We start from the raw sequence: 22,206 nt of genomic DNA on the forward strand, positions 1-22,206 counted from the left end.
GGCGGGAGCTGGTGAGAGGACAGGAGGGAAGATGGCTGACGATGCCGTGGGACAGAGTGCACCTGTTGCACAAAGTGCTTTGTGCAGACGAATGGCTCCAAGGAGGAAGGGTTAATACTCTCGTTAGTTCAAGATGGATTTTAAGCGATGTTCAGAATGTGCTGTGTGTTTTCATGCAGACTGTTGGTCCAGCACGTGAGTAGAAAGCAGAACTTCAAGATGAGCTCCAACTTTATATCCACGTTTGAACTGGGTTAATTTATTATTTACTTTTATTTTATTTATTTTTTTCCTTTTCCTTTTCCTACTAACTGTTCTATGAAGCTGAAATTTGTAATTTCAAAATTTTATGCAGTGTACAATTTGTTACTTCTTGCCGACTGACAATTGAGTATAGACAGTATTTACGCAGCATTCACACAAATCGAAGTTTCTTTAATCAGAACATCATGACGTTCCTGTTTGGTTGAACCCCAAGTCATGCTGACCCTCAATGCGTATTGTTTATGAAAGGTGGCCTTCTCACTGCTGAGTCCTGTGGCTGTTAGAGGGCCAGTAACGAGCCAAGTTTCCATACAAATTCAGTGATGGGGCTTCATATTTATTTTGTAACTTGTAGTAATTTTTATGCCTTGTGCTGTACTGCTGCCACAAAACAACAAATATTACAACATATGCCTGTGATAGTAAACCTGATTCTAATTCACTGTTCCTCCAGTCTGCGGTCTTCCCTGCTGCAGTCTCCTTCCAATCAATTCTGACCAGCTCCTCCTTGATGCCTGTAGTTACCTTTACTCAACTGCAATACTGTTACATCTGATTTCAGCTTCTCTCTCTTAAAATGCAGGACAAATTTTATCATATTAAGGACACTAGCTCCCAAGGGTTCCTTCATATTAGGCTCCCTTGGTCAAATCTGCTTCATTACACAACACCAAATCCAGAACTGCCTGTTCCCTTGTGAGCCCTACCAGAAGCTACTCGATAAATCACATAGACATTTCATGAATTCTTTTTCTCACATCCATGACTAATCTGATTTTCCCAATTTATGAGAACTGAAGTCCCCTATGATCACTGTAAACTCACTTTCTCGCATGCCTTTTTTATCTCTCTGTCTATTTTGTACCGCATATCCTGACTACTATTCCAACTCCCAACATTTTCTGATCCTTTATTTTTCTTGCTATCAAATTAATTTCATTTTTTTACTAACAGTCCACCCTCTGCCTACCTGTCTGTCTTTCTGATAGGATGTATGTCCTCTGATATATAGCTCCCAGCTCTGATCCACTCTCAATCATACTTCCATAATGCCCATGACATTGTACCCAACAATTGTCATCTGTTCATTTACCTTGTTACATATATTGTGCATAGTCAAACACAAAACCCTGTATTCACCAGCTCTTTTCAAGACATCCATTCGATGCCTGAAGTTAGATTGACAGCCATTTCTAAACCTTTGTCCTTTTTTTTTTAACCTGGTGACTCTAATAACCTATCCTACTCTCTCCTTCCCCTTAAAATTTTCTATAATTTTCCATGTTGTGGAATCGACATCCTCACTATTTAGTTTAAATCCCTATCTACAACACTAGTTATGCAATGCACCAGGACTTTGGTCCCAGTATGATTCAGGTAGAACCTATCCTATCAGAACTTCTCCCTCCCTCACCAGTACTGGTGCTAATGTCTTACAAGTTCAAACCCACTTCTCTAACTACGTGTTTACCTCTTTAATCTTGTTAACTCTGTTCCAATTAGTGTCTGACTCAGGTAGTATTCCAGAGATCTTTTTGGTTCTGCTTCTTAATTGTATCTCTAGCTGCTCATATTCCCTCAGCGACCCCCTCACCTTGTTCTAAGTATACCATTAATACACACATGGACTGCAACAATTGGATCTTTTCCCTCTCACTCCAAATTCCTCTGCAAGCCAGATGAGATGTCCTGAATCTGGGCACCAGGCAGGCAACACAACTGTCAGGACTCTCAGTTGGCGACAAAGGAGAGTCTTTTCCCTTACTATATTATCAATTACAACTACATCGCTTTGCACCGCTCCATCTTGAAAGGCAACCTGAACCACAGTGTTAAGTTTGGGTTGCTCACCCTTCTTATAGCCCCTGTTCTTGTCAACACAGGGAGCTAGAACCTGTTAAATAAAATCAAGGTCTGAGCTTTCTTCTACGTTACTTCCTGGATCCCTCAACCTGCCTCACTCACAATTACACCCTCCTGTACCTAATCACTGAGCAAATTTAATGTAACTAACTAAAGGTGCAACTACCTCCTGAAACACCACATCCAAGTATTTCTCACCCCTCCTTGCTGCATAATAGCATCTTAAGCTCAGATTTTCATTGTACTGCTTGATATACTGATGTTTTGAAATGATCAATATGGATAGCATGCAAAACTAAGTTTTTTACTGTATCTCAGTACACGTGTCAATGAAAAAAAAAATTACAATTCCCTTACTGGGATCATTGTTTTTCTTTACAAAGGCATTCTAGCCATGGGTATACGAAACATAATTTCAATCTGAGGATGATGTATGGTGTTAAGCAATCCAGGAAGAAACATCATGCTGAGTTTTCTTAATCCAATTGATATGATTGAGAAGAGAAGCAAGCTGAGAAATCATAAAATTTGGAAGGACATTTTAGTTAACATATTGGATGCTAAGCTCTGCAAATAAGGTCAGTTTACATATTAACAAAGAAATCATGCTCCACATTACCGATACATAAACTGTGCTAGAGCACGTCCCTGGACACACATCTTCAAGAAGGTTATCAAGATCTTGGGGTTGATACAGAGGAGAATTACCGGCATGGTTCTATGAATGAGGATTTCAGTTATATTAATAGATTAGGAAAGTGAAGCTTGCTTTTCTTAGAATGTGAATGTGACCCTAAAAGGCCGGTTCCAAATTGTGACATATTCTTTGCAAGCAAGCAGGAACAAATTATTTCTTTTGAAAAGGATATTGGAAGCAAAAATTACCATTGTTCAATTATTGTCCTAAATCAATGAAATGAATAGAAATGTTTGAAAAGTGTTATTATGATCTGGAAAGCATCTGAAAATGTGATGGAATCAGATCCCACTGCAATTTAAAAAAATTATGAAGAAGTCTCTTCTGAAACAAGTGCTGAGTCACAGAATTATATTCTTGGATATGAATAGCTATATGGGGAAATAAAACACTCAAATTAAAAGCAGAGCTCAGTGCAACTATAGAAACTGAGTGAACTGGGACTATGAATTGTGGAGGTCTGCCTGTGTAATGTGTAGATTGATTAAGTGGTGATTCATAAATTTAGGGCAAAAATTGTCATAAAAACTAATAATTCAGGCCGATGTCATGAGACAACAATGAGGATACATTATTTGGATGGTATCTCGAAGAGCAAGGACTCAGTGGCCAATCAGATAGCAGATCATACATCAATAGAATGGACAATGAAGTTTATGAGATAAGTACATCAAGAGTGCTTCAGTCAGCAGCAGTTAAATCTTCACTGCTACAGAATGCAACTTCAGATACACAAAAACACTGCAGAGGCAGGAAATTAGAAATACCATGACTCCACTGGCATTCTCCAGAGTCCTCCTTAATTGGTATCAGGATGTTCATTTCCATTCATTAGAACAAGAGAGCTGATTTCACCACTATTTCACAGCTGTTGCATACATGATTTCTGCCATGTTGAAACACTGACACGTGCTTTTTGCCTGCACAGATGTTACTTGACCTGTTCAATTCTGTCAGTTGGTTATTCTAGTGTGAGTGACGGTAATTTCAGTTATGCTATATAGAAATTAAAGATGCACTTATATAAATGAGAAACACATTTATTCCTTTGAATTGTGCTGCTTAAAACTGCTCAAAATCCCGTGGTCATCAGGGAGAATAACTATTGAGTCATTGGCCGAATAAAGCTTGCTTGACTGCATGAAGTTCTAATGGAAATGCACACATTTTAGTTATGACTTAAGGCAAACACTGAAAATACAGAAGATGATCATGCTTGATGAGATGGCAAAAAAAGAAAACAGTAAACAAGATAGATTAATAGATTCAAGGAAACCATCAATTTCAGAATGTGTTTAGCAATAAGCTGTGTGAGTTGAAAATGGTGCAATGCCCTTTGACCATCAGACTGATTGAAGTCAGATTATGTGAATCCATTCAGGAGGTAAAAAGAATAGTCAAATCTTTAGGTATGAGTGAGGATTTCAACAGCATAATAAACAAGGGAGGTAATAAAGATGCATGATTTTTGGGAGATGAAAGTTAGTGGCCTTTTCGACAGAACAACTGTTGAGCTGGAAACTGATTTTCAAGCCCAAGAATGTTTTGAGTTGTTAACAATTGTAGTAGAATGGAGTTTTCACCAACATCCAACTAACAATGGCTTTGGATTTCTCACTATTTAATTGGACAAATTTGCAGTTTATCCAACAGGACAAACAGTTTGATAAAATAGCTGCACATCATAGTCTGATGGCACATTGTGGTAAACAAATTAAAGGTAATGATGGTGAGTGATAGCTGGGCAGAGTTGGCAAGTTATTATATCATTTAGGAAGCATTATGTAGCTGAGAAAGTGCAGAAATAACAACAAAAAAGTGAAATGTAACTGTTCCAGGACATATTCAGACTATGGCTGGAACAAATAAGAGTTGAACCAATATCTGTAACCCTAATCGGTTGGATAAGACAAACTGTTTGAAGAGATAATCTTTCTCTTCTCTCTTCGGTTGTCTATCGAAATCCGATGATGACGTCCACTCCTTTAACAGTGAGATCTTTGATGACTATACAGTTCTATCCTGTATAGTCACTCTATTGCAGGTGGGACATGTATATATGGTAGTAGTGGCAGTGGTGGCAACCTTGGCTGCATTTCTCCTGGCTCTCTTCTGCTGTCTTCTGGTTGTTCTTTCCAGAATACGAACCCCACCCCTACACAGCTGTCGCCACATCGTATGGTCAGCAGCAACATCCTCTAGGTCCTCGGGTCTGATCTTGCACTTCCTTAAAGCATTCTTCATCTGATCCTTACAGCGCTTCTTCAGCCTTCCAGCTGAGCGTTGACCATGATGTAGCTGGCTGTATAACACTCTGCAGGGTAAAATCTTCCTTGCGCAGGTCTCCACCTCTGATCACGGTGAAGAGATAATCTAGTTCACAGAAAAGTCAACAAGGATGAGGTATCAAAATTTTAGCCACAGAGGAAATTACTTCTGATTTTGTTGAAGCATAATTGCAGAAACTAAAGTTATTGTGTCATGAACGAGTAGGATATCAGTTTGGGAGGCAACATGATCAATGGCTCTCAGGAAGAAAAGTATGGTTGGGAACGGGTCAGTAGTTTGTCGGTATAAAGGAATCAGTGTAAGGTTCAAAAGAAAGCCTCTTACAAACTACTGATTACATTATTCACTCAAAACTGCCTACACAAATTAAGTACCTCAGACACAAATAAAGGCAAGGACTATAATTCCAATGATTCTGGAGACAATTTAAGTAACATCAATGTAGAATCCAGGCCCACCACTGGGCAAGGCAAGCACTCTATAGACTTCTTGCTAAAGATGCCAGCCAAAGAGTGTCCGTTTCATTTTAAGGACTTCCACTTCTTAACAGTATTTCCAGATTAATCTACAAATGAAATTACTTCAACACGTAAATAGATTTAGAAAAAAAAATCAGTTTTTAGAATCACTTTTCATACTGGACAACAATCTATGAATAAAGTAATTTTGTAATAAATTGATGCCAAGCTGTTAATAACATCGGAACAGCTCGTCTCTCTAAACAGGACATTCAGTGTAATTATGTTCTGAAGAAAAAGTAAATTTCTAAATTGGTGCCCAGCTGTAGTCAATCATGGAAGATTTTGCATTCATTGCTATGCAAATGAGTCTGAACTTAATCAGGAAATTCAATTCGGAAAAAAGTGAAATTGTACCGGTTTCTGTCCAGTCATTGCTTGTATTGAGGGTGGAAACACTTATGCCACGATATGGAAAATCTTACTTTGCAATCTGATATTTTCACTGCAAAGCTGGTCTTAAAACTGGCACTTAGAATTTATTTTTCAATCAAGGTAAGTGTGCTTTGCCAGGCTAGTTTTATCTCACGGATGTTTAAAAGCTTAATGCGACTGATATTTATAGATTGTGAGAAATGGATTTCTTCAAGCAAATATTTCTTTGCCCCCCTAGGGCTTATCTACCTACCCATATTTAAGTCTCCGAGCTTATCTGCTTAAGATCATGGGTTTAGTCTGTAACCATGAGCGCTTAAATTAGAACACCATGTTCAGACAGTTCTTTTGCCTCGGTATGATACAGTCATAGAACAGACAACCTAGGCAACAGAGAAATAGGGCACTTGGCCCACCATATCAACATCAACTAGCAGGCATCCATCTGAACTATTCCCATACGCTTTGATGCTTAATCAATTCAAGTGTTCATTTGGAAACTTCTTAAATGCTGTCAGCCAAGAGTTTCAACCATTCTCTGAGGCAGTGCAGTTCAGGTACCCTGGGTGAGAAAGATTTTGCTCAGATCCCTTTTAAATCTTGTCCCACTTATCTTAAATCTATGTCTTGTTTTGTCGATCTCTGACATGGGAAAATGTTCTTGTAGTCAACTTCATCTGTACACCTTATGATTTAATATACTGCAGTCATATCCCCTTCAATTTCCTTCACACCAGAAAGAGATCCAGATTCTCCAGTCTCTCCTCAAAACTGAAATGCTTCATCTTCTGCAAACTCCTGGTGGATCTCCTTTGCACAGTCTCTGGCACCATTATATCCTTCCTATAGTGTGGTACCTTGTACTGCACACAATACTCCAGTTGAGGCTTATAACTTCCTTATGCTTACAGTCAATGCCATAACTGATGAAGACAAGTATTCTATATGCCTTCCTGATTGCATTATCCACTGACATTACCACCTTCAAAAATCCCTGGATTTGCTCTCTAAGCTCACTCTGTTCATTAATGTGCCCTCAGACCCTGCCATTCATGGCATATGTCCAGCTTCATTCCCAAAATGCATTATCTCAGGATAATTAGTCTGGATTAAACTCAATTTTCAATTTATCAGATAATTACATCATCACATCAATATTACTCTTTAGACTAAGACGTCCTCCATACTATCCATTACTCTTCCAATCTTTGAGTGAACTGTGAACTTGCTGATCATGCCTCTGACATTCACATCCAAATCTTTCAAGTGCATTACAAACAGGAGAGGTCTAGCACAAATCCCTTTGGGAAACCACAAACAGAAGACATCAATCTCTAAAACATCCTTCTACCATCATCTCATCTCTCCTATTGCTGAGTCAATTTTGGATCTAGGTTGCCACGTTACAAAGAACCCAGGGGCCTTAACCTTTTAGACCAGTCTTCTAATGTGGGACATTATCAAAGGCTTCACTTACTGTAAGTTAATGTAAACCACATTTACTGGCTGTCCTTACCAATGCATAAAATTACCTCCAAAAAAAAATCATTCATTTTGGTCAGAAATGATCTGCTCTTGATAAAGCCAAATTGGCTCTCTGATTAGATTTGGCCATTTTCAGCATTCATTAATCCTATTTGCTACAGTACCTTCCTACTATTGATGTTAGGCTCATGGTCTATAAATAAATATCTTTTCCCTGCTTCCCCTTTGAAAAGGAAGACCATATTTGTGGTCCTCCAGTCAACAAGAAACTCACTTGATATAAGATGGTGCTGGTGATAAATGGCAACATTTTGCAAACAACTCACAAAACTACTGTTCTACTACATATAAAGTGTTAAAGTGAAAACAGATCTCTATAAAGTGATCTAAATTAATTGCAAATATAAAACACAAAATAATTGATTGCATAAGTATTCACCACCCCCTTTAGTATGACTCACCGAATCATCACCAAGGCAGCCAATTGGTTTTAGAAGACACATAATTAGTTAAATGGAGATCTGTTTTTGGAGACCTGTGTGGAGTCAAGATGTTTCAATTGATAGCAGCAAAAATACACCTGTATCTGGAAGGTCCAACTGCTGGTGAGTCAGTATCCTGGCAAATACTACACCATGAAGACAAAAGAACTCTTGAAGTAAATCTGCATAAAAGTTATTGAAAAACACAAATCAGGACATGGATACAAGAAAATTTCCAAGTCACTGAATATCCCTTGGAGTACAGTTAAGTCAAGAATCAAGAAATTGAAAGAATATGGCACAACTGTCTGCAAAAACGGAGTGACCATGAAAGAAGTTGACTAGTGAGGGAGGCCACTATGACAACTCTGGAGGAGTTACAAGCTTCAGTGGCTGAGATGGGAAAGACTGCACATACAGCAACTGTTGCCCGGGTGTTTCACCAGTTGCGGCTTTATGGGAGACTGGCAAAGAGAAAGCCACTGTTGAAAAAAAAAACTCTCATGAAATCTCAGCTAGAGTTTGCTAGAAGGCATGTGGGAGACTCTGAAGTCAATTAGAAGAAGGCTGTAAGTTCTGATGAAACCAAAATTGAGCTTTTTTGGCTATCAGACTAAATGCTATGTTTGGCGTAAGCCAAGCATTGCACATCATCAAAAGCACACCATCCCTACCATGAAGCATGGTGGTGGCTGCATCATGCTGTGGGGATGCTTCAATACAGCAGGTCCTGGAAGGCTTGTGAAGGTAGAGTATAGAATGAATGCAGCAAAATACAGGGAAGTTCTGGAGAAAGTCTGCAAAAGAACTGTAACTTGGTAGAAATTTTTTTTTCCAAGCATTATGCCTAAACTACACAGGAATGACTTAAAAACAACTAAGTTAATATCCTGGAGTGGCCAAGTTAGAATCCAGACTTCAATCCAATTGAGAATTTGTGGCTGCACTTGATAAGGCTGTTCACTCATGATCCCCATGCAATCTGATAGAGCTTGAACAGTTTTGTAAAGAAGAATGAGGAAAAATTGCAGTGTCCAGATGTGCAAAGCTGATAGAGACCTATCCACTCAAGGCTATAATTGCTGCCAAAGGTGCATCTACTAAATACTAACTTGAGTGGGGTGAGTAATTATGCAATCAGTTATTTTGTGTTTTATATTTGTAATTATTTTAGATCACTATGTAGTGATCTGGTTTCACTTTGACACAAAAGAGTCTTTTTCTGTTGATCAGTATCAAAAAAGCCAAATAAAATCCACTGTGATTCATTGTTGTAAAACAATAAAACATGAAAACTTCCAAGGTGGGGGGGGGGAGGTGAATGCTTTTATAGGCACTGTACTTCTGGACTACGATCACTGCAATCCGCAGCCTGTAATTTCCCTTTAAGAAATGTGGTTTTGAACCTTCTAAACGAACTATCAATTTTACAATCTCCTGAAGCATCTGGTGACCTAGAATCTTAAGAATGCAACTACCGCCATCGTTGGGGCAGCTATCTGCAAGACTGCAGGCCAGATAAAGCATCGAGGCCCAAAGGTGGAAAACAATGGGGTGCTTGACTAGTCTACTCCACGCCACTTAAAGTGCTGAGCTAGATTAAAGCATCAGGGCCTGAGAGAGGAAACTGCCCGAGAGTGGAAAACAAAGTGACGTTCATCCTCACTACTCCGTGCCAGGTTAAAATATTGAGGACTAAGAGCGGAAAATGACCAGGTGATCTCTGTTACAGCCAAGATCCCTGACCTGAGCCCATGCCAGCTGCCTGTGTTTGGCCTGTCTCCCTTTCTTCTGATCACTCCTATTGGCTGGGAGGTACAGGAGCCTTGGTCCCACGGCACACATTTCACCTCTGAACTGCCTCCGCAGCCTGCAGACCCAGTGTCGGGGACTCTGCAGTTCATGTTCTATGTATTATCTGTTTACATTTTTTATTATTTGCACAATTTGTTATTTTTTTTCACGCATTGGATATTTGTCAGTCTTTGCTAGGTGTGTTTTATTGCGAATTCTATTGTGGTTTTGTTTTGTGGGAATATGCAAGGAGATGAATCTCAAGGTTCTAAATGTTATACCTTGGTAATAAATGTACTTTGAACTTGTAGGCTTGGATATTCCATCTGGCCCTGGAGATATATCCAATTTTAAGCCTTCTGAGACATTTAATATCTGCTTTTTACTTAATGAGACTTGCACTGTAATTTCTCCCTTCACCTTTCCCTTCACTAAATTCCCTAACTACAAAGTCCATTTCTTTACTGAGTATTGATGTAAGGAATTCATTTAACAACACTTCTCTACCTTCTAGCTACATCGGTGCAGGAGTGCTCTCATATACCCACGTAGCCTGAAGACTACTGTATCTCCTGCAAAGTGACTTATCCTGTTACAAACACAATCTGTAAAGAATGGAATGCAACCTGGTCAAGTTTTCAGGCTTTCAATAGAATAAGTGAGTCAATGTATCAACCCGGTGAGTGACAAGGCTCAGCTATGGAAATGGATTCTAATTATCTCAGGCTGCTGTTTCTCCACTTGGCAACCAATTGGAGCAGGAATTAAAGTAGGGTAACAAATGTAATCAAACGGGCATGAGCAATAATATAAATTTTACAGAAAAAAAATAAACTTATTGCGCAGAAGCAACTTCAGATGTTAATTTACTGGTCTGTTAATTAAGTCACACACACTTTCCTTGTAGATTGGTTGACATCTAACGGCATTTCACATTCTACTTCTGTTTGTATTTTAAATCTCGTAGCTGGCCATTTCAATATTCATCAGTTCAATGTCAGAGCACCTTACTAACATTAGGGTAAAAACTAATGCACAATTTATTCTAACAATAAGGCATTTAAACAAATCACATGCAATGTTGCACAATATACATGAAAAGGTGTCAGTGGATAATCTAATAATTAAAACCAATTATTTTCCAGAACATCAGATTTTATTCCAATCAAAAAAAATATAAACCTACTGCAAGTAAAAACAGAACACGTAGGAATGTCTCATTAGTCAAAGAGAAACAGTTAACCTTTCTGGATGAGGATCTGATGAGGATCTTTAACCTGAAACAATAAATCTATTTCTCATTCCATATGTTACCTAACCTGCGGAATGTTTCCAGCATCATCTGTCTTTATTTCAGTTTTCCAACATAATAGTACATAATAGTTTCATAAATGAATTCTTGAAAACATAAATATATTAGATGTTCCCTTGGATAAGATAACTTTTGGCTCTGTAGAACTCCCTCTCAGGACTTGCCTTTCTCACCAGCTACCTTTCATGTTTACAAAAGGCAAATGTGATGGAATCATACACTGAAAACTTGGGGTTCTACTTTACCAGCAGTTGCACACCAAGTGGGCAAATTTTTCTGTTGCCCAGAACTCACTGGCACCCTACCTCTATGCACTCCATGTGCAGCACAGTTCTGGGTGCAGTTCCCAGCATCTCACTGTGTTGAACTGCAGTGTCAGGTCGAATCCAGGATGCAAAACCTGCCACACTCAGAGAAGGACCTGCACTATCAGAAATGACTGAAGATTGCTGTACTTGCTCCATGTCCAACCAGGCATGGGCAGCAGAGGTCACTGTCGAATAAAGCACATCAGTGCTGAACATCGAGCCCTTCCATGAGAATGGATATGCAAGAGACTGCAGAAGTTAGAGTCTGAAGTAAAAATAAACACAAAATAGACCAAGCAAACTGCTGGAAGAACTAAATAGATCAGACAGCATCTACAGAGGAAATTGGACAGTTGATGTTTCAAGTTGAGGCCCTTCATCTGGACTGAAAGAAGAGAGGAGATAGCCTGTATAAAGAGGTGTGGGGGAAGTGTACACAAGAGCTAGCGAGCAATAGGTGAATCCATATGAGTAAGAATGATTAGCAGATGAAGTCAGGAGGAGATGAAATCAGGTGGGGATGCCTAATCATGCTGAGCAACACAGGCTGGGAGGTGATTTGTGAAGGCAACAAAGATCTTCAGCTCATAGAATCTGAGAGGAAAGGAAGGTGAATCATGGGAACAAGTAAGGGAGATGGGAACCATAAGGAAGGAGACTGTGGAAGGAGTGCATGGGGAAAGGGCAAATGGAGTGGTGGTAGAGGGTTCAGTGATGGTGAGCTGGTGTGGACATAAGGGAAAATAGGTTGAGAGAAATAAGGATAGAAGGGAATAGTTTGTCTGAAACAATGTTCATATTGTTGGGTTGCAGACTACCCAGGCAGAATGTGAGGTGCCATGCTTCGGGTTTACACTTGGCATCACCCTGGCTGAGAGGCAGGCCAAGGACACACAGATCAGAGTAGGAATGGGGAGGGAAATTGAAATGGCTAGTAATTGGGAGCTCAGATAGCCATTGTGAATGCAGATGCTAAGTAAAGAGGTAACCTCATTTGTGCTTGGTTTCACTGATGTAGTGGTGGTCACCGATAGTGGGTGATATTGTAGGGGGTGCACGTGTTCAAAGGTCAAAGTAAGTTTATTATCAAATTACATATATACCACCATATGCAAGCCTGAAATTCATTTTCTTGCAGATACACTCAATACATCCAATAAATGAATAGAATCAATGAAAGACCGCTCCCAACAGTGCAGACAATCAGTGTGCAAAAGACAACAAACTGAAAATACAAAAGAAAGAAAAAAAATATATATAAATAAGCAATAAACATTGAGAATATGAGATGAAGAGTCCTTGAAAGTGAGTCCATAGGTTATGGGATCAGTTCAGTGATGGGGCAAGTGAAGTTAATCCCTCCAGTTCAAGGGCCTGATGGTTGAGAGGTAATAACTGTGCCTGAACCTGGTGGTGTGAGTTCTAAGGCTCCTGTACCTTCTTCCTGATGACAACAGTGAGAAGAGAGCATAACCTGGCTGGTGGTGGGGTTCCTGATGATGGATGTTGCTTTTCTGCAACAACACTCTGTCTAGAGGTATTCAATGGTGGGGAGGGCTTTACCCATGATGGACTGGGCTGTATCCACTACTTATTGTAGGATTTTCCATTCAATGGCATTGATATTTCCATGCCAGGCAATCATGCAACCAGTCAATATACCCTCCATCACTCAACTATAGAAGCTTGTCAAAGTTTTAGATATCATGCAGAATCTTCCCAAACTTCTAAGGAAGTAGAGGTGCTGCTGTGCTTTCTTTGTAATTGTACTCATGTGCTGGGCCCAGGACAGGTCCTCTGAAATGATAAGACCAAGTAATTTAAAGTTCCTGATCCTCTCCGCCTAATGTTGTGCCAATTCAAACTGACTGGGGACAGCCATTGATGAAATCAAGGATAAAATTGCACAAGGAAGCATTGAGGCCAAGTCTTGAAGTGTATTGATTAGATTTGAGGGGGTGATAGTATTAAATGCCAAGCTGTAGTTGATAAAGAGCATCCTGATGAACGCATCTTTGCTGTCCAGATGTTCCAGGGCTGAGTGAAGATCCAATGATAACGTAAATTATAAAGTCCATGACAATCATGAGGGATTTATACCGATCCACAGATGAGTCCTTGAACAAGGCCCCGTCCACTGAATAGATGCAATCTCATAGCCACTCCTTTGCCTCCTGTGATTACCACTTTGTTGTCCTCAACTCTGGAACCTTACTCCTTAGCCTCTGCCTGTATGCAGGTAGAAGGACAGTTAAGTGATTAGATTTCCCGAAATGTGGTCTAGTCATGGAAGAGTAGGCATTCCTTATCTTCGTATAGCAGTGGTCTAGTGTGTTGGGACCTCTGATGCTACAGGTTATATTCTGATGGTAATTGGATAGGAATTTCTTCAACAAAGCCTGACTGAAATCCAACTGTGATTTGAAATGCATTGGGATGGACTGTTTCTTGTTTGGCACCAGCATCATGCAGTATCTCAAACACTTGATTATAAGCAGCCGCTGGTTGCAGGTAAACTGCAGTCAGGATCATGGAGGAGAACTGTCTTGGCAAATACAACAGCTGACATTTGATCGTTAGGTGTTCGAGGTCAGGGGAACATGAGTACAACAAAGCCACCACACTGGGGCATCACAGAGAGTTTATCATGAAGCACACACTGCCATCTTTTGCCTATTCAGTATCAGCAGTTCGGTTCATCCTGTATATCAAGAAGTCTGCAGGTCTGATCGCTGTGTCTGGCATACTCTAAGTAAGCCAAGTCTCGGTTAAACACAGAAAACAACAAATCCTTATTTCCTTGCGAGAAAGCACCCTTTCCCTTAGCTCCTCATTTTTGCTCCCCAGCGACTGCACATTTGCTAACAAGATGATATACAAGGGGCTTCATCACCCTGCATTTCAGAGTCTCCTCCTCCTTGTGGCCACGGCAACTCACCTTCGTCCGCTTGCTTGAAAGATAATTCCACTGAGTCCTTCAGAAGATCGTGAAATCTGTAGTTCATTAAGTCAGTTCAAAGGTATGCTGCTTAAAAGGAAATTACATACTGCAGGTTGCAGTGAGAGTAATAGAAAGAGGCATATTTAGAAGTTTATTACATAGCCCACAGAATGTCACCATGGTTCACCGGCGCCATCTTGCAATCTTCTACTTCACATGGAAGCCCTGTTTAGGTCTCTGGTGATGGTGACTAAGGAGGCATAGGATCCACCTCCTACAGTTGCAGTGTCAAGTTCCTGTGAAAGGTGAGAGATAGGTCCAGAGGGTTGAGTGAGTCAGTGAGTCATTGAGGGAGTAGTAACTGTGAAAGCAGAAAGGAGTGGGAGGTGGAAGATGTGACTGCTTATGGATCATGGCATTATTTGTTCTTAAAGTGCTAAAAGAAATGTCAGAGAATGTCATGGTGGAATCATAACAGGTGGGGTGAAAGGCACCCCACCAGTGGGGGTGGGGGAGTGGGGGAGGTGGTCAGAGGGAGAAAGATATTTCTGAAAAAATATGAGAACATGTGCTGCAGAAATGAAGGCCTCATCTTGAGAACATGTAATTCAGGGATTCAGAAACTGAGAGAAATGAATGGCATTCTTATAAGTGACAGGATGAGAGAAGGTCTAGATAATTCTGGGAATCGGTGGGTTTGAATTAAATGTCATTGGATAGTTCATCTCTTGAAATGTGATTAAGTATTTTTTCCAGTTATGAGAATAACTGAGTTTTTTTCCATCAGACATTCAAAAATGTTATATCCAAAAACTTTCAGTTATTAATATCAGTGATTTTGAGAGTGGCCATTAGAGACAGAAGAACAGAATATGAAATGATTAGCACTCACTAGCATTTAGTCAGTGAAAATTGAAACAAGTTCTGGCATTGTGACATGCACAGTTAAATGTGGAAATGCCAAATTGCTACCTGTGATAATTCCCTGCTCATCCATAGGACGTGACATTCCAGATGCATCTGGCACAGAAACACTAATCAGTTGTGAATTTCATCTTTTTACATAGTATTCTTACATGCTATGGGACTTTTAAGATAAACCTTTTGAACAAATGGTTATGAAATCTTTCTGTATTGCACTTGGGAGTCCAACTGCTTCTGAATAATTTTTCCAAAATCCCCTTATTTACTAAGCAATAAAAAAAACTGGGTTAAATAATTGCATTTATAGTTTTTATCTTAAACTGAAACATTTATCCCAATTTTTATTTCTCGCTCCAAGAAATGTTTAAAAAGATTATGACCCATACTATCCATCAAAATGATTCAATATGACTGGCTACACAGTGAGCTTGATACAGTCAGTTGCTGAGCAGTACAGATTCAGGCAATAACTCACTAAAAAAGGATAAATTCATGCCATAGAGCCTGCGGAATCTTTTTTGCTATTTTTCCTTTGGCGTCAATGATGAATATTGTCTTTACTTGACTGGAAAATCCACAGAACTGCTTTCAACTTCACCCTGTCAATATTTTTAAAAATATTACAATTGTCCTCTGTGTTAAAGATCTTTTTAATGCTACAAGACTGCCCAACATTTCCCTCGCTATATTATGTACTTTATTAATGATTACAAATAAATTTGCAGAGAAGAATAAAGAAAAAACACGAACACTTGAAACATCTTTGGAATTGCACTGGGTAATCTTCCTAATAGAATGCATTGACACATAAATGTGGAATAATTCTGTCTGCTAATTAAAGAGAGTCCTGACCCTGTTTAAAAAAGCAGATAAAGGAACTGCTTGCCAACATTTTGATTACCAGTGTCACGCAGTGCAATTTCAAATCTCATTATTTTACACGCTTATATATTTCACAGCTAACGTTTAGAGTATACATAACCTCATGTTGGGTTTAAAACTAAAACTGACAGAATAATGATAATTTAATAACTTTTTTAATCACTGGTTTCATTTACTTTACTGGAAAAGCATTGCTAACTTTGAACATGAAATATTCATAATAAAATAATGCCACCGTCTTTGATCATATACTTGAGTAAGGGGAAATGATTAATTCATCTCTTTTTAATGTTAACAATAGTGCTTCATCCAAAATTGTTTAGTATTCATCGGACATGCAATTGTTAGATCTTTGACCTTTATCATTAAACATCTAGATTAACAGGAAATGTCGTGAAATGGATGATAATAATCTTTTTTCCTATCTCTCCTCCCTCAGGCAGGCTGAAGAAAGGGTCTGGTTAAATTGAATTCTATCTCAACATTTAATCCTCATCATGAGGAGAAACTTTGCGTGGGGTAAGTTGAACTCTATCAATCTGAAGTAATTCTTTACCACTTAAACCACCAACTAAAAGCAGAGTATAAAAGTAATGCAATGGACAATCGGCCTTTGGAATGATATTTAAAGATTCTGCTTCCTCATTTTCTTTAGCAGCTCTGTACTCGGTTTGCACTAATCATGACAGTGAAATACTGCTTTAGCAGCAATCTCAACTATTGCTGCTTCCACTGATTTGCAGTTTTATTTCTACAGCTGAATTATGCTTAGTTCACAGAAGAAGAATGATTTTATTTGTCCTTTACCAATATTGTATATTGTTAATTTATGTAAGAAAAGTGATATAAATAAAACTAAATAACTCACAGAACCAAATATCATTTATTTTGTTAGGTACAACTGTTGGACCCATTTATCTTGGCTCACTCTATCTACTGCCACTCACAAAAGTTGCTGATTTAGCAGTCTATGCAAGACTGAACAGTAAACAGTAAACAGTAGTTAAACTGGCATCACCATGCAATAAAAGCAGGTTATAAAGAGGATATCAAGCATTCTTTCTCCTTTGCAATTTAACTTCTGTCCACCTGAATTAATTACCTTCAGAAGTAGTAAAACAGTGTTCTGCATTCCTTAATCTTCATTTGCTCTTTAATTACCAGCTAAAGTATACTTAATTATTCATGTTCCGGCAAAAAACAATTTCAAATCCACAGTACAGTTTTATAACAACTCAGAACAATCACAAGCTCACTACGTCATTATTGTCTTGTCTTGCTTCTATTTTGTATTTCGCTGGGGAAACCCTGCCGAAGTGTAATGGAGCCAAGAAGACAATAGATCAGAAAATCTACAGAAGACAGCACAAACACAAACTGTGTAAAATTCTTGTGAGAAAGACATAAACGTCTACCTATTCTCTAAAACTGTTTTACACTATCTATGATTTTGTGCTTCAAAAACACAAATGAGCACCTTGCACCATTATTTTCCCCCTACAATCACAAAAGGGAAGGATGAGTTTTCTGCTGGAAAGTCTTAAATGTTATTTTGAAATTATACATGGGCATTCACTGGTACAAAACTCAAAATCATTTGTGTAGATTGCTGAAAGAACCAGGATGTCTAAATACAATTATTTACTGTTTCAGGTGTTTTACTACAGATCTTGTTTCTCAGAGAATTATGCATCGAGAGCAGAATTATGTTAATAAGGGCCTGAAAGCAACACAATTGTAATGCTTTGAATCTTTCAACAATCCATTAGGATCAAATGACAAACTTGTTCAAGAAATTACCTTTCATTCTCTCGCAGAATTGCATTTCCCTTCATCCAAGAAAAGGTTGCTCTTGGGGAAGCTTTTGGTTTACATTCAATGAAGACATCACCACCCACGCTAACGGCTATTAATTTCTTCAATGGGCTTGTTGAAAAATCAGGAGCTGATGCTAGAACGCAAAGATAAACAATTATGTAGCAAAATCAAAGTATTCCTATAATACACAAGCTGAATGCTCAAAGCATAAATTTACTTTGACTATTTCTACTTGATGAGTAAAGATCTTTACCCAAAAGATACAAATAAAGAAATCTGCAGGGTATCTAGGGTATCACAATATCATTTTCATCTCAAAGTCCTCAAAAGCTCAAGCAGAATTCCATATGAATTCAAAAAACTTAAAATTTAACAATGCTGATGTACTCCTCAGGTAGTCTTGCAATTAGAAAAAGGAAAATTAAGAAATAAATAAATATATACAAAAGACTCTTTAGAATAAGTTATTACTTGTGGAAGTGATACTCCCATTATTCTCTTCCAGGCATCCAAGATCGACTGTCACATTAGGATCATGAATTGCATCATTAACAGAATCCTTATGACATCCGTAACCAGCTCTAAATGGCTGCAGCAAGAATGAATTGCACATTCAACAATTTCACACCACACCTTGGGGAGACACACAGACAAAGTAGCTTTGACAAGTATCATGGCTTAGTAGTGCAAATTGTTCCATTACCATGTAGCAAATTTGAACTCATGATACATTCCCTTTTAACGATATGATTAAGGGGGAGTCATGAACTCACCATTGTTTATCCAGTTTTTTTTTGTGTTCAAGTGAATACAGAGAAACCATAAACTCTATCTGGGCCTACTGGTGTATTATTACTGAAAATAATAACACCAGCCAGCGTTCAAGATTCAGGATTGTTTAATGTCATTTCCTGCATACAAGTGTAAAGGAGAACAAAATAATTGTTACTCCAGATCCGATGCAGCACAGGAAAAAACACACGACATAAAGAACACAACAATAATAAAAAACACAATAAATGTAAATATATAGGATAGTTTATATAAGTAGATTGATTGTATGTCCATAAAATGATTCTAGGCTGTGCTTAATGTGACTGACAGGAAATAGATATGTGTGTGTGTATATATATATATATATATAGTGATGGAGTTAGTGGGTGGAAGTGTTGATCAGTCTTGCTGCTTGGGGAAAGTAACTGTTTTTGATTCTGGTGTTCCTGGCATGGATGCTCTGTAGTCTCTTCCCTGATGGGAGATGGACAGACAGTTCATGAGCAGGGTGTGTGGAAGCCCTCATAATGTCACAGGCCCTTTTCCAGCACCTTTCTGCATACTGTATATGTCCTTGATATCGGGTAGGCTGGTGCCAGAGATGCGTTAGGCAGTTTTGACTGACTACCTGTTGTGGAGCATTCCTGTCAACCGTAGCACAGTTTTTGGACCAATCAGTGATGCAGCTTGTCAGGATATTCTCTTCTTCTTTCTTTATCAATCTTTTTATTAATTTTAAAAAAGTACATATATACAAACAAGAGGAGAATTATCTCAAATATCTATATCGATAAAAATACATATAAAAGGTAAAATAAACATTATCAAGATCATACATATTATTAATCTAATAGTATATAATAAAAAATAAGATAATCAATTCTCCTCTATCATTTCATAAAAAGAAAAAAAGATAAAGAAACTTTTATAATTTTTACATATATGAAAAAACACTATTCTCAAACAAACACAAAAGGTAAATAAAAAAGAAAATGAAGAAAAAAAAGGACTGGGCAGCCCATACTGAGAGTAAAAGCAAGAAGAGGTTATTCTTAATGATACAGCTGTAGAATGACATAAGCATGGATGTGCAAAGTCCAGCACTCTTCAGCCTCCTCGGAAAGTAAAGGCACTGATGAGCTTTATTGACTGTATAGCAAGTGTTCTGGGACCATGAGAGGTACTGTGTGATGTTAACTTCCTGGAGTTTGAAACTGCCTGCAGTGCCCACCGCTCAGCCACAGAACTAAGGGGGTTTGTGAGTGGTGTGAGTTCTCCTGCAGTCAATAACCATCTCCTTTGTCTTGTCTAAATTAAGGAACAGGTTATTTGCCTGGCACCAGGCCTCGAGCTCGTCCACCTCCTCTCTGTGGGCTGTCTCATCATTGTCGGTGACAAGCCCCATCGCTGCCACGTCATCAGCGAACCTGACAATGTGATTGCTCGGGTGTTTGGCCGTGCAGTCACGTGTGAGCAGAATGTACAGCAATGGGTTCAGCACACAGCCCTGCGGGGCAACCGTGTTGAAGATGATGGAGAGGAAGGAGTGGCTGTCCATCATATCTGTCTGAGGCCTGTTCGTTAGGAATTCCAACACCCAGTTGCAAGGTGGTATACATAGACTGCGGGGTAGGAATTTGTTCACCATGGTCTGTGGGACGATAGTATTGAATGCCAAAATGGAATTCAGAAACAGCATTTTGACATGAGTGTCCTTGTTTTCTAGGTGTGTCAGGACCAGGTGTATGACAGATGCTATGGCACCTGTTGTAGAGTGGTTCTGTTGGTAAGCATGTTGGTGTGGCAATGGAATTTGTTACATGTGCCATTATCAGCTATTCAAAGCACTTTATGATGATGGCTGATTTGAAGCATGTGGGGACAGCAACCTGGATGAGTGAGGTGTTGAAGATGTCGATGAACACATCAATGACCTGTACACACTCCCTGAATACTTGGCCTTGGAGGCTGTCTGGCCCAGCCACCTTATGAGGGTTGACTGTCTGCAGAGTCTTCTCATATCTGCTGCTGTTATATACTGTGGCTTTTGATCCGAGAGGGCGGTAGCTTTTGTTGCATGGTTGTGTTGCATGCCTTCAAAGTGTGTATAAGAGTTGTTTAGAGCATCAGGGAAGGAGGTGTCACTGTTACACTTAAATCACAAACAGGAGAAAATCTGCAGATGCTGGAAATCCAAGCAAAACACATAAAATGCTGGAAGAACTCAGCAGGCAAGGCAGCATCTGTGGAAAAGAGTACGGTCGACCCTTTGGGCCAAAACCCTTCATCAGGATGTCAAAATGTCGACTGTACTCTTTTCTATAGATGCTGCCTAGCCTGCTGAGTTCCTGCAGCACTCTGTGTGTGTTAACTGGTCCAGTCAATGCTGTTTGCCCTGTGTAATCTGTAATGCCCTTGATGCATAACTGTATACGCCAGGGATCAGTATCAAATAGGTGTTCCTAAGTATTTTGTGTGTAGGCAGTCTTTCCCCTCTTGATGCCTAAGATGAGATTTCTCCTGACTGCTCTGAGAGCCATTTTGTCACTGGATTTGAAGGCAGCATCTCAGGCTTTGAGTAGGGAATGTACCTCTGCATTCAGGTGAGGTTTTATGAGTTTTACATCCTATTTTTTCTCCATGATTTGAAATAATAGAAGTGGAATCAAATGAAATATTTCTGAACTATGAATAGATACAGTATGGAAGATTTATCATTTTGGGACAGCACCCAAAATTCTTTAAAATCCAAATTGAAGATTTGATTTCACTATCACCCATCACCTAACTGGTTACAATCATGTTGGACATTTCTTTCTGATAGGCATTTACTACCTTTGACAGATTTTTAACTTTACCTTTTCAATCTCATCACCTGCTCCCTCCCATTATTTCAATCCTGTTAAACTCCTTTACATCCTCTTCCTTATCACCTGTGACATTTTTTTGTATCTTAACTTCAGTACCATCGCCTCTAGCTGCATTTTTCGTCTCTCATTTGTTTATGTCTGGTCACTGACCACCTCTAAAATGCAATGGCTTCAGACTACCAAACTGGAAGTAACATGCAGATGGGTAATTAATAAGTTTGGATTATAAAACTGTCAGTGTTGATTTTCTGAATGCACACAATCAAAGTTTTGTAAATGCTTCACCTTCAGTCAGAAGCTTGGGAAAGCAAGTCATTCTTGGGCAACAAATAATTTCCATTCTTACAGATGTTCGTAAGTCAAAAATGCACAAATATCACTCGATGTGGTAATTGTATCTCCACAATATTTAATGAATGGTATCACGAGCACATATGAATGATAAAAAAGAATAAACGTTGAACAGGGAGGGAGCAGGAGAGGGAGGGGGGAGAGAGGTGGAGAGAGGGGGGAGAGGGAGAGAGGGGGGGAGAGGGGGAGAGAGAGCAGGAGAGAGAGGGGCAGAGAGAGAGAGAGAGAGAGAGAGAGAGAGAGAGAGAGAAAACATGAG

At 39.1% G+C, this 22,206-nt stretch overlaps 1 protein-coding gene across 3 annotated transcripts in view; it reads right to left on the reverse strand.

Moving 5' to 3' along the window:
- Positions 1-22,206, reverse strand: part of LOC140211113 (contactin-4-like) — a 2,284,382-nt gene that overhangs the window by 486,690 nt on the left and 1,775,486 nt on the right. For all 3 annotated transcript variants that reach the window (XM_072280600.1, XM_072280598.1, XM_072280599.1), the window contains one exon: positions 17,935-18,085. In XM_072280600.1, the coding sequence (XP_072136701.1) occupies positions 17,935-18,085 (151 nt within the window). The remainder of the gene's footprint in view (positions 1-17,934; positions 18,086-22,206) is intronic.

Source organism: Mobula birostris, chromosome 16, assembly GCF_030028105.1.
Source record: "Mobula birostris isolate sMobBir1 chromosome 16, sMobBir1.hap1, whole genome shotgun sequence".
Lineage (NCBI taxonomy): Eukaryota > Metazoa > Chordata > Chondrichthyes > Myliobatiformes > Myliobatidae > Mobula > Mobula birostris.